This window comes from Sphaerodactylus townsendi, linkage group LG14, assembly GCF_021028975.2.
Source record: "Sphaerodactylus townsendi isolate TG3544 linkage group LG14, MPM_Stown_v2.3, whole genome shotgun sequence".
NCBI classification, from domain to species: domain Eukaryota; kingdom Metazoa; phylum Chordata; class Lepidosauria; order Squamata; family Sphaerodactylidae; genus Sphaerodactylus; species Sphaerodactylus townsendi.
The window spans coordinates 36,148,649-36,162,835 of NC_059438.1; the positions used below are offsets into that span (position 1 = coordinate 36,148,649).

At 41.6% G+C, this 14,187-nt stretch overlaps 1 protein-coding gene across 12 annotated transcripts in view; it reads right to left on the minus strand.

The window, feature by feature from the left end:
- Positions 1 to 14,187, minus strand: part of LOC125443375 (protocadherin gamma-C5-like) — a 373,248-nt gene that overhangs the window by 215,976 nt on the left and 143,085 nt on the right. The window contains exon 1 of one of the 12 annotated variants that reach the window (XM_048515410.1): positions 7,046 to 9,689. The exons of 10 other annotated variants lie outside the window; for them this stretch is intronic. In XM_048515410.1, the coding sequence (XP_048371367.1) occupies positions 7,046 to 9,493 (2,448 nt within the window). In that variant the 5' untranslated portion in view covers positions 9,494 to 9,689. Of the gene's footprint in view, positions 1 to 1,505; positions 4,110 to 7,045; positions 9,690 to 14,187 lie in introns of those variants that run through there. One more of the 12 variants, XM_048515416.1, reaches the window with a different exon arrangement.

A 14,187-nucleotide genomic window follows, 5' to 3' on the forward strand; every position in this document is an offset into this window, starting at 1 on the left:
CCTGAGACTAATTACTTCAAATATTTGGATATTTTCTCCAACTGCAATCCTGTAAATTCGGTATACTTTATAGTCTGTACTTGTAAAATATTATATTATATATTATATTATATTTGTAAAACATGTAGAAAATTGAAATAATGCATATTTGAACACTTCTCGTATTATGAATGGAATTAAGGACGCTCCACTTGTTGATGATTTTTTTGCGTATGAATCATCCTTGGAATTCGCTACGCTTTGGAGTTTTAGTCCTTATCTCTGATGTGGAGGAGGATGTGGATTGCTAATTATGTTGCCTCAAGAGTTTCTTTATTTTCTGTTTGAATACACTCTACCCCTCTGGTTTGAATCAGTCAATTGACTTTTGACCGTTTTTGTAATGAGGGAATAATTGCACCTAGCTATTCTCCAGATTCTCTCTCCTCTTTGTGGATTGTATAATTAGCCTTGTATTCAGGCTCCTTTAAGGACTTTTTGAGAAACAGGATGAGAAGCAGGAGTCAAGCTAGCAGAGTACAGACCCTTTTGGTATCCTTTATATATTTTTAATTTATTATTTTTTGTTTACATTATGTGTTTTAGTTATAAATTGATTGTATTTGTATATACTGGGGTGTTTTTTTTGTAAATTACCTCATTTCACTGTAACAAGCTGTGTTTCTAAGTACCATTCACTTTGTAAGTATAAATTTTTTATATTTTGGGCTAGGGGTTTCCTTGTGGACTTTTTATTTGCATTTATTTGCATTTTTGTTATAATTTTTACAGCAGGAGCCTTGAAGTTTCATCACAAGGTCGGTATTGAGTCTAGATTTCTGGCTAGCTTGTTCTTGTATAGATGGCTGGGTTGTTACGTACTTAGTGTATTTATTACTAGTGTAATTAGAAAAGGGAGAGTTCATGCTTCTCCTTTGAAGATGTAAGCTCTAGTTGGATCTGGCACATACAAGCCATAGAGTGTCAACTGTTTGTGACAACTGCAAGATACCCAACATGACAACTGCAAGTTCAGAAAACTGGTGCCAGATTGCTATTATAGAAACATTTATAATGCATAAAATAAAAAGGAAATAGCATCTTACAATCTGGAAGAAAGAAATATTCATCTGAGAAAATTGTATATTGTAATTCTTATGAACATGAAGATAAAAAATAGATCAAAATATGTGTTCAAAATGTTCTTTTATGGCCTCTTTGAAATACATCAATATATATCCTGCCTTCCAGATTATTTTTCTTCAACCTATTTTTAATAAAAAAGCACCTATTAAAACACAAAATTTCATAACAATTTGAGACATGTTGATGAAGGTATACTAAAGAGCATGAAAGTGACAAGATGGAAAAATATGGAAAGTGGTAGGAGTGCATTTTCTATTGTTAAACAACTATTAACCCCCATGCCCAATATTAACTGGTTTCTAGGTTGATAGATAGCAGAACTCAAACAAATAAAGAAGTTGCATCAATACCATAATATACCATAAAATGATTATATATACCTTGTCAGTATTCTCCACTTCAGAATTTATATTGTTTTCTCCATTGCCAAGGATAGGAACACCAGATGTGTTGTTGCAAAGAATATTCTCTGCAATCTGAATATTGGGAGTTAAGAAAGTGAGCTCATTCTTCCTGGATTCTGAGGACAGGCACAGTTGGTAGGAATAAGGCAAAGTTCCATCTTCAAAATTTGGGGGGAACATAGCTCCAGCCTTTGAATGGGGAACAGGAGCTAAACACTGCAGGAATTGGGGATTCCCTGATTTTCGAAGCTTCATCAGTACGACCAGAATCACTGTCAAGAGGAACAAGAACGACATCAAAGCCAAGGCCAGCACCAGGTAGAACTGCAGATCAGACTGATAGTCAGGCTCACTGGATTGGTTTTTCATTTCTGGGAGGGCCTCCTGGAAGTTCTCAGCAAAGACCAGGTTCAGGGTTACAGTGGCTGAGAGAGAAGGTTGCCCGTTATCCTTCACCAAAATGACCACTTTCTGTTTTGCAGCATCTTTCTCCACAAAGGCCCTTGATGTCCTAATCTCACCAGTGTGAGAACCAACAGTGAAGAATCCCGGTTCAGTGGCTTGAATGATATGGTAGGAAAGCCAGGCGTTGTGTCCAGAATCAGCATCCACAGCCACCACCTTTGTTACCAGATATCCTTCCTCAGCCAAACGAGGTACCATCTCAAACAAGGCAGAGCCCTTGGCTTCTTGTGAAGGGGACAGGATCCGGGGGCTGTTGTCATTCCGATCCAGAATGAACACCCTCACTGTGACATTGCTGCTGAGAGGGGGAGAACCTCCATCTTGGGCCTTCACTTGAAGCTGGAACTCCCGGAACTGTTCGTAGTCGAAGGACCTCTGGGCATACAGAGCTCCAGTCTCAGAGTTAATGGAGATATAGGAAGAGATGGGGAGCTCTTTGATGTTGCTGTGGAGGATGGAATATGTGATACGTGCGTTTTGGTCCATGTCTGGGTCCAAGGCTTTGATTGTGAAAACGGAAGCACCAGAAGGATTATTTTCTGGCACATAGATGGTGTAGGAGGATTTCTCAAAAGAAGGGGAATTGTCATTGATATCAGAAATAAGTAATGAGATCATTTTCTGTGTGGAAAGTGGAGGTGTCCCTTGGTCGGTAGCAGTGATTGTAATATTATATTCAGAATGTTCTTCTCGGTCTAAGGGACTGTCAGTTTGGAGCTTGTAATAATTATTAGAAGAAGCCAGAATCGTGAATGGCATATGATTTTGTAAACTGCAACTAACCTTTCCATTAGAACCTGTATCCTTGTCATTTACATTGATCAAGGCAATTAAAGTTCCTGGTAATGAATCCTCAGGAACTGGACTGAATAAGGAAACCAGAGTCACCTCTGGGGAATTGTCATTCTCATCAAGGACCCTTATTTCAATTTTGCAATGTGTCACTAATCCTCCCCCATCTTTTGCTGCTATTGTCATGGTGTATTCTTTGGTTTCTTCAAAGTCCAATGGCCTTTTTAGAGTTACTGTGCCATTGACTGGATCCAGGTTGAATTTCTCCTGACCATTCATTGGTGAGTTCCTGATTTGGTACATGATCTGGGCATTTGCACCTTCATCATCATCAGAAGCCACAATCTGGAGCACAAATGAGCCAACTGGTACATTTTCCCTCAAAGTTGCCTTGTAAAGTTCTTGAGAGAAGATGGGGAAATTGTCATTAACATCAGTGACAATAATTTGTATCTGGGCAGTACTGGTTTTTCTTGGTTCACCGCCATCTATGGCGACAAGGGTCAATTGGAAAGACTGTTCCTTTTCCCGATCTAATGGCTTCTGCAGTACTAAATCTGCAGATTTCTTCCCATCCTTATTCTCTTTAACTTCCACAGTGAAGTACTGGTTGGGATTCATCTGGTAATTCTGCAGAGAATTCACCCCAATGTCAGGATCTTCAACTTTCTCAAGAAGAAACCTTGTGCCTGGTAAGCAGGATTCACTGATTTCCAACTTGATGTTTTCACTTGCAAAAGATGGTGCGTTATCATTAATGTCCTGGATCACTACACTTATATGGAAAATATTCAGAGGGTTTTCAACCACTGCCTCTAAATTAACAAGGCAAAGTGTAGTTGAGGCACAGATCTCTTCCCTGTCTATTCTGTCATTGACATAGAGTTTCCCATTCTCTGCACTGATAGTGAAATATTGCAACTCATCCACAGACACAGCGTGTAGATTGCGCTGGGCTAGTTCTCTGGCACTCAGACCCAAATCCTGAGCGAGATTCCCCACAAGAGTACCCTTTGGCATCTCTTCAGCTATGGAATACTGAATCTGCTCTGAGGCAGCCCAGCTGCAGAAAGACAATAAAGAGAGAAGCAGTACTTGCCTTCCGTGTGCCCAGCCATTCCCTTTGTGCTCTCTGTCCATCTGGATCCCAGACAAAATAGCAGTCTCTTTAGCCCCCGCAAACAGATCAAATCCTCTTCAAGGTGCAGGAGATCTTAGGAAGAATAAACTGTCTTTCTTCTTAATTTGATCAAGCTACAAGAGGTTTTTTTGGCTCAGGAATGCTGCTTTGCTGTTGAAATGCCGTTCACTGAACTGCGTACACTGAGGAACTAACTGTAGGGAATATTAGTAGGTTTCCATCCTCCATCTAGCTGTGATATGGGTCAACAGCGACACTGTGAGGCTCATATAGATAACTGCAATGGACCCTTTTTCATTTGTTTTAAGATTGAAATCTAACCAGAATTGAATAATATTGTTCGTTGGATTTCAAATGAACAGTGAAGGACTTTGTTTAGAAAGCAATATCCCTCCTGTATTTGGCCCTGAGTGGAATAGCTGGGAATATTTTCCTTTTAAAAAATGTTTAAGTGCTTTTTAAAGCATCTAGGCCCATTTTTCAAGCTACTGTTGCTACTGTAATCAGGAAAAGTGTTGCTACCTAAGAAAAACTCTTGGATGTTTAAAATGTGGAAATCTCTAAGCATAAGCATAAGCATTTTATTGTCATTGTGCACGCACAACGAAATTTACAGCAGCATTCCTCGATGCACACAATTTCAGACTCATACCCCATCCTTCCTTTCCCCTTCCTCCACCCATCCCTACACAGCCCCAAACACATCAACACGAAGCCACGCAGTTCAGCATAGCCACAGCTCTAGAGTAGAAGCTGTCTCTAAGCCTCTTTGTCCTAATTTTTATAGACTTGTATCATCTGCCAGATGGTAAGAGTTCAAAAAGAGAGTGTGCTAGATGAGACGGGTCTCAGAATATTTTGGGCTTTCTTTAGGCTTCGGGAATTATAGAGTTCTTCCAAGGAGGGGAGAGGGCAGCCGATAATCCTCTGTGCAGTAGTGATCACCCTTTGGAGCGCCTTCCTATCTGCCACTGTGCAACTGGAGAACCATACACAGATGCAGTAGGTTAAGACACTCTCTATAGCACAGCGGTAAAAAGGACACCAGGAGTTTTCCATCCAGTTGTTGTTTCCTTAAAAGTCTCAGATAGTACAGTCTTTGAGACTCTACATTGTCATACAGCTATTTCTCTGGATGGATTATGAGATGTTGCTGTTTATATCTGTGACTGTCACTTTAATTCTAGAATGGATCACTGTATTCCTACCTGTACTCTAAAAGTAAGCCAGCTATTTCTCAGCTGAAGATATAATCCTTGTATGGTCCTCTTAAGATATCAGAGTAAATTAATGTGGAATTAATATGATGTTCATGTCTGGAAGTACACTTAGGCTGTCATCCTAAGAACATGTTTCAAGGAGCAGACCCCACTAAATAGAGCTGAGTAAGATTCTCAGCAGATCTACTTAAGATTACACTGCTATTCCCTGATAATCAACAGTGGAGGTAGAACTTCATGTTAACCAGAACCACAGGTCTGCCACCACAAATGGCAAACCATACCAAATTCTCTCTACATTGGTAACCCATAATGCAACTCAAAGTCACCATACTTCATGTTTCCCTCACCACTGACATCACTGGAGTAGGACAATGCTATTGGGGGGTGTTGAATAACCATTTACTCAGTACCTGACCACATGTATCATTTCCTGTGTCAATTTGGATTGGGTGCAGTTCTATCCTCCATCTAGGACACAGTCTACACACACAGTCTACATTATTTTTATGTTTCTCTTCAGATCTCAATTCAGTTCAGCCAGCGATCACTAGGTTACCTTATGGAAGCCATTATCTTATCAGTGGGGCTACTGGTAGAGTAAAAAGTAAGAATTTTATTGAGTTTCACAGCCTTACTGCTCTCAATATCCCTGCTTTATTTTCACTTTTTTCTTGTGTGAACCAGGTTTCTGCTATGGTGAGAGACCTTCTGGCAGCAGAATTTGACACTCACTGGCACCTGGTAGGATAGCAGGAGGGAAAATAAGCTGAAAACCACTGTTGACATGGTAACCTAAGAATTACCAGAAACCCAATGGTAGAATTCAAGGTTCACCCCAGAACTGATGTCATACTGTAAACACAATCCCCCCCCCCTTATCTAATTTTCTGCCAGCTGGCAACTCTACCAATGGGGCTTTACCTGTACATTATTTTCTCTTTCCTGATATCACAGTTCATATTAAATTTACACCATTTGTAACTTTATGTGTGTATGAGCAGGATATAAATGCCATCTCAATGGAATAAAAATGTCAAATTTCCACATTCAGACTGAGAACATCAGGAATGAAAATGAACAAAATGAAAAGGTTGAAAAAGATACCATAGATAAGAAAAAGTGCACAGCATAGATAAGAAAAATGTTAATAGATAAATATATAATTGCCTGATACCTGGATGGTTATTGATGAGATAGTTATTATCATGACTAAATCACTGTATTATTTAAGAAGGATATAAAGCAAGCTAGACATGACATAACTGAGGCAAAAAAAAGTTTCCATCACCCCCAGTTAACTATTTTGTTTAATATTATTAAGCAATTTTTCTTTGTCCTAGTCCTGCATAACTTACTGAAAGCAAACCAAATAGCATCAACCACTCTTTCATTTTCACTCGTATCAGAAGCATCCGCAAGACATGATCAAAGTTTTGGCTTCCATATTTTTTTCTAACTCATATACAGACATACACCTCCCAAATATGTATTTGAATTAGTATGCTGAACAATTTTTACATATTATTTTTTGTAAACATTTCGCTTTGAGGTATTCAAAACTTAGGCTGATTCCGCATGGGCCAAAAACAGCAGTGTGAAAATGGTGTGAAAATGGTGTAAAAGGGTTTTAAATGGTGTAAAAGGGTTTATACTGTTTTCACACCGTTTTCACAATGCTGTTTTTGGCCCATGCGGAATCAGCCTTAAATACCTTCAGAAAATTGAGATGATGGATAACAGCCAAATATGGTCAAGATCACTGAGGAAATAAGAATTTAAAATATGTTAAGTGCCAGTAGGGAGAACTCCTTTACTTATGAAATTACAAAGGGCCATTTACAATCACAGTTGAAACATTGGCAATGTAAATAGGGTACTGCTCAAAATAAACTCACCACATCCGATCGATCTGCCTCGCTATTAAGGATATTTTCCCCATTGGCTGTCAAAAGTGCCTCAGACTGATTCTGAAAAGAAATGTCCTCTGCTGTTTGAACACTGCTTGTTGGAAAGGCATATTGCTGTATCCGAGATTCAGATGATAAGCAAAGCTGATAAGAATAAGGCAATGTCCCCTCTTCATAGTTGGGTGGAAATATGATGCCGTTGTTTGAATGGGGAACAGGAGCAAAGCACTGCAGGAATTTGGGATTCCCTGATCGTCTAAGTTTCATCAGAATGGCCAGAATCACTGTCAAAAGGAACAAGAATGAGATCAAAGCCAAGGCCAGCACCAGGTAGAACTGCAGATCAGACTGATAGTCAGGGATGTCGGATTGGTTTTTCATTTCTGGAAGGGCCTCCTGGAAGTTCTCAGCAAACACCAAGTTCAGTGTCACTGTAGCAGATAGAGAGGGGTGTCCATTATCCTTCACTAAGATGACCACCCTCTGCTTCAAAGCATCCCTTTCCAAAAATGCACGGGATGTCCTGATCTCACCGGTATGGTGTCCAATTGTGAAGAGCCCTGGCTCAGTGGCCTGAAGCAGGTGGTAAGAAAGCCAGGCATTGTGTCCAGAGTCAGCATCCACTGCTACCACCTTGGTCACCAGATAATCTGCATCAGCTGAACGAGGTATCATCTCAAACAAGGCGGAGCCTTCCGCTCCTTTGGAAGGGTAGAGGATTTGAGGGCTGTTGTCATTCTGGTCCACAATGAGCACTTTAACTGTGACATTCCTGCTGAGAGCTGGAGAACCTCCATCTTGGGCTTTCACTTGAAGCTGGAACTCTCTGAATTGCTCATAGTCAAAGGAGCGCTGTGCATAAACAATCCCACTCTCAGAATTAATGGAGACATATGAGGAAATGGGAAGGTCCTCAATGTTGCTCTTGAGGATGGAGTAAGTGATTTGTGCATTGCGATCCAGATCTTGGTCAGAGGCTTTGACCCTGAAAATGGAGGCTCCAGAGGGGTTGTTTTCTGGCACGTAGGCAGTATAGGAAGGCTTTTCAAAGGCTGGAGGGTTATCATTGATGTCAGAGATCTTTACTGAAATGGTCTTGAGTGTAGAAAGAGTAGGACTGCCTTTGTCAGTGGCTGTGATTGTGATATTATACTCAGGAGTATTTTCTCTGTCCAGTGCACCATCTGTGAGCACCTTATGGTAGTTATTAGATGTTGAAACAATTTGAAATGGCAAATTACTTAGTAAATGACAAACTACGTCTCCATTTTCTCCCGAGTCTCTGTCTTTAACATTGATAAGCGCTACCAGAGTCCCACTTGGAGAATCTTCACGTATTGGGCTGGATGATGAGACAAGAATGATTTCCGGGGCATTGTCATTCTCATCTAATATTGTTATTTCAACATTGCAGTGAGCCACCAACCCACCCCCATCCTTTGCTTCAACTGTCATAGTGTATTGATCTTTCTCTTCAAAGTCAAGGGTTTCCATAACTCTAATTGTCCCATTTTGTGGATCTAGGAAAAACATTTTGAGAGCACTTTCAGCAATGTTGCTAAAGCTATAGCTAATCTGGGCATTGGAACCTTCATCTCTGTCAGTGGCTTTCACTTGTACCACTGAAGATCCTTTGGGAACATTTTCCTTCAAGCTGGTCATGTATACCTCTTCAGTGAAGAAAGGTGGGTTATCATTGGCATCTATGACAGAAACCCATATTTTGGCTGACCCAGTTTTGGCAGGTTTTCCTCCATCTACAGCCATAATTATTATATGGAAACTACTTTCCTTTTCTCGGTCCAATTGTTCATTCAGGATCAATTCTGCATATTTATTTCCATCTTGTCTCAATCGGGTTTCCAGCTTGAAATACTGATTGGGCATGAGCATGTAATTCTGGAGGGAATTCATTCCAACATCTGGATCTTCAGCATAACCAAGAACAAATCGAGCTCCTGGCAAAGTTGATTCACTGGGTTCTAATTTGAAGTCCCCATTTAAGAAACCTGGTGTATTATCATTAATATCCTCAATTGTTACAGTTACATGGAAAATATTCATGGGGTTTTCAACCATGACTTCAAAATTCATAAGGCATATTACAGTTTCCCCACAGATTCCCTCTCTATCTATTCTATCACTAACATACAGTTTTCCATTTTGTGTACTAAAATACTGCTTTTTCTCTAGAGAAAGGACATGCAGATTGCGTTTTGCTGTTTCTCCAGGGCTAAGTCCTAAATCTTTGGCTAGGTTCCCTACAATGGATCCTTTCTCCATTTCCTCAGGGATCGAATACTGAATCTGCTCGGAGGCAGTCCTGCAGAACAAAGACAATAAGAAGAGGAACAATAACCTTACTGACCCTCTGTTCTCTTTGTGGCTGCCGTTCATCCTTCTTTCTGAGGAGTTTGCTTTTTCTTCTGTTTGCATATCTTGATCAGCTGAGGTGTTTCAAATTCCCATCACAGTATAAGATCCTCAGTAAGGTAGCTGAACACTAGACGTCACTGCTGAATTTCTGTATGTCGCAATATTTTCCTTTTCCAACGGCTTTCACGTCCCTGTTGTCTGCTGTTTTCCTCATCTGCAGTCTGAGAATGAACAGCTAGAAGCATCATTCAGTGGATTCCCAGCTCCTACATGAAAGCTATATTGGCCAACAGCGACACTCTGAGTCTCAGACACAGAACTGCAAGAATTTTAAAAAATCTCTCTCTGAAACTTATACATAGAGAAGAACAGTCTGTTTTCAGGTACGGGATGATGCTGTTTTCTGACTTGCGGATAGCATATCTATATTCTCTTATGTGTTTGTTCTGATGCTACTATAACACAGTTTCATTAAAAATAAGAAAAGACCACAAACAACAATGTTTTTCTACCATCAGTCTGTTCTTCAGCAGGAACTCAGAAGGCAAACAAATACAAGGTATTTCCAGAATGAAACAAAAGTTTAGAGGCAATTTAGTGCAACTTCTGCGTCCAGTTTTCACTGCGTATCTCAATGAGCCATAGAATGTTATGCACCACGTCACTGAGACATGTTGCTAGAAATGATTAATTACTTTTCTTTGTGCCCTCCCAGATTCCATCACATAAGAACATAAGAACAAGTCAGCTGGATCAGACCAGAGTCCATCTAGTCCAGCTCTCTGCTACTCGCAGTGGCCCACCAGGAGCCATTGGGAGCTCACATGCATGATGTGAAAGCAATGGCCTTCTGCGGCTGTTGCTCCCGAGCACCTGGTCTGCTAAGGCATTTGCAATCTCAGATCAAAGAGGATCAAGATTGGTAGCCATAGATCGACTTCTCCTCCATAAATCTGTCCAAGCCCCTTTTAAAGCTATCCTGGTTAGTGGCCATCACCACCTCCTGTGGCAGCATATTCCAAACACCATCACACATTGCGTGAAGAAGTGTTTCCTTTTATTGGTCCTAATTCTTTCCCCCAGCATTTTCAATGAATGCCCCCTGGTTCTAGTATTGTGAGAAAGAGAGAAAAATCACATATGCAACGTTCTAAGGATTCTGTAGGTATTACTAGGTAAGTCAAAACTCCTTCCTGATGGATCTCAATTCAGTTTTTACATCTTGAAGAAATGCATGAATCTGCCTTCTACGGAGTCAGACCATTGGTCTATCAAGGTCAGTCTTATCTATTCTGACTGGTAGCAGCTTCCAAGGCTTCAGGGAGAAGTCTTTCATATCCTTGATTATCTCATCTTTAGAAGTGGAGATGCCGGGGATTGAACTCAGGATTTTCTGACTGCAAAGCAGATGCTCTAGCACTCAGTCACAGCTTATCTCCAAGTTTATTGTCCCTGTGGAGCATGGGTCACGAGAGCGGTGAGTCAATGCAGAAGCTTCTGATGTTTTACTAGTTTCATCTTCTTTGGAGACCATTCTTCAAGAACGACAATGGGCACTTCTGACTCACATGTTCTATCCTTCAGTGGGTTGGATGTAAGGTGTCAAAGAACAGTTTTACACTTTGTTTTGAAGTGGTGAAATGCTACTGGAACATGGCCATACAACCCAGAAAACCCACAATGCCCTATAAACAAGCCCTTTAAAAAAAACCTCCTGCAATACCACTAAGACATAATAGGGCGTTTTCCCACTTACCTTAAGCCACGCGCTACTCTCCTCAAGTAGCGTGGGGTCCCCCAGCACTCCCCACTACAGGGCGGCGACATCGCAGCCGCCCTGATGCTGCCGCTGTCGCGCTGAGGGGGCGCGCGTCATTCCTGGCGCCTTTTGAAACGGCGTGGGGAAGCCTGGGCGCGCGCCAGAAATGGCGTGCGCTGGGAGTTGCACGCAGCAACCTTTGGACCAAGGTAAGTGGGGAAACGCCCATACTTTACCACTAATATGGTTATTGATACATTGCAGATCCTTAAGAATGGCAATGGGAGTACACTTAAATGAGAACAGGTAGAAGGGCTGAGAAGGACTTTGATATCACACCTTAGCCGCCAACACCAAAGAGTGATAACAATATTGGTCTTTTTGGTTTGACAGCTTCATATGTACAAACAAATTACTATTTTCACAACAAGAATCACAAGTAGCCAGCTGCACACACTAAAAGGGAAGCCTGAGATGCACTACTTGAGCTACAATATGATTTCACTACAGCCACCAACTATACACATAATGAGGAAAATAACAATAACACATGCATGAAATTGGAAGGCACCCATAATATCCTCAATAAGCCTTAGTTTTTGCTGAAGACCACCAAAGCCAAACTTCCAAGGCCAACTAAAGAAACTTCCAAGCAACTAAAGAAAAGGCGAGAAAATGTTGCATGTTAGTTAACCGGGAGGTTCAAATGAGACATTTGAAAAATTCACATTTTTTCCCCCTCACAGGACTTACTCAAAAAGTATAAACGGGAAACTAATGTCTCATTAGGTTAGAAAAATGTGCAGTTAAATTAAGGAGGCGATCCAAACCTTATGTTTAGGGCTGGATACTAAGTGTACACCTATGCCACTCTTCTACTTGAAAGACGAAGGGAAAAGATCCCAAGATTGATGGGCAGCCCCATTCAAAGGGTTGGTGCCCCAGCCATGCCAATCTGCCATTCCCAAGAGGGCTTTCTAGCAGCAGGGGGAGGCAAAGAAAAGAAAAAAGTCTCCCCGATGCTGAAAAGCCCCCATTGGGCTTAATGGATTTCTACCACCAAAAAGGGGGCAAAAGTCCAAAGCCCCGGCTGCCAGTATAACGGGGCTATGGCTGAGTGGAAGCCAACTAGGGTTGGCTTCTCCTGCAGCCATGCTCCTAGACCACCCCCACTACTCCAGCAGCGACAGGGGCACAGGGGCACTTGTGCAGCATTCAGCATCATGCCCTACTGCCCTGGAGGGCCAGGGCAACCTCCTACCAGCAAATCTGCTCCTCTGTTGGGGTAAGTGCCCTGGGGAGGGTGAATCTGCCAGTGTGGCCCTGCACCACTCCCAACAGTAGATTCTCCCCCACCCGCCTTTGGATGGGGCTGGAAGTCTCCATTAATCTGTTCTTCAGGTTGAGGCCCAAGGGAAGAGTGGCTGAACTGGCACATGAGGGTCCAGAACCAGGTAACAAGACCAAGTTCTGTCTGGTCTCTTCCTCTGCCCCTTGGGGCACTTTGGACTTTGACATATATGAATGCCCCACACAATTCATCAGCTCTTTTTTCCAAGCTCTGGCAAGATCCTGCGAATGCTCTGAGTGCCTTGTTTGGGCTTCCTGGGGTTTTCCAGAGTGGATGATTTAGTAGCAGACAAAAGCACACTCAGTGTTTCCTGGCCATTGTCTTTGCATACAGGTGGACTCTGGGTGCCAGATGTATATGCAGGTAAAAGGCAACTAAGAAAATGGTTTCAATTTGGCTTGTGGGAGGGGGAGAGCCTTCAATTCTGGGTTCCCCAACACCAATAGTCCCCTTGATCCATTCTGAGCTTTTCTGAAAGTGGCTGGGGTCGCTGTGAGGATTATTATTGGCTGCCCTCTTTCAAATGAAAGGATTTTCCACTGCAGACTGCGGGGGACAGGAAGGCATCTGGGCTTTCCTCAGTGGCTCCATTTGCCCGTGAGGATCTTCTTCATCCAAGGAAATGGGAGGAGAGAAATATTCTGCCACCTGCAGCAGCCATTTTGGGTAGTGCTCACCACATACCTTCAAAATTCCAAAGGTTCATGCAGGATCAGAACGCTTAGGGACCTCTGCCTTAATTAAATGCAGAAGCTCATCAGTTTGCCATTGTGTAGTTTTCCAAAAAACATAGTTCAAAGGACCTTACTTAAAGGTAGAATAGCTTTCCATCACCCCCTAAAATTTAAGCAATACACACATGCCTCCATACCCTACCTCCACTCACACAAATGTAAGAGTAAGATCTGATCTCAAATGAACAACTAAATGGAAAGTTAAAGCCATGTGTTTAAAACTGTTCAGTTTGACACTAACAATACTCAACTTCGATGCATAACCAAAATTGGGTAATATCACTGTCCTGCCGGTACTGACACTTCACAGCACTTTATTTCCAGGTATTTGTTACATTACATTATACACTGATCCAAACGTCTAGACTACTAATCTCCATCCCCAGTTGTAATCGAATTTAATTATATATAACTGCACTTACTCAACACTGGTCCCTATATTATATTCTACATTGTGGATCTCAGATTGTAAGCATCTTGAAAGCAGGGACCTACCTATTACTTATGAAATTCCATAGAAAGCATATGCACTGTTAATGCTACAATAAATAACTATTATGCTGCGAACATTCAGCCAAAAGTAGTCTTACAGTATACCGCTCCTGGCTAATGGTAAGTGTTAATGGAATCGACCTTTCCTATCTGAATACCATGAATAAAGAAACACAGAAAGTAAACAGCCCATTGGAAGAGCCAGTAACATGAGAAGGAAGGTGGAAAACAAGATGGCAAATTTATGTTCTGTACCACATAAAAATAGCGGGAAAGGAAGTCCAAGTGTGATACTTTAGATTATTGGTGCAATTTTTGAAGAAGGATCTCATGGTCTTCTTCTGGAGTTGTGAGCTGCTCATGACCTGGTCCATACAAGCCTTACCGTAGCATGTAGAGGGTGCCAGGCTGCCCGTAC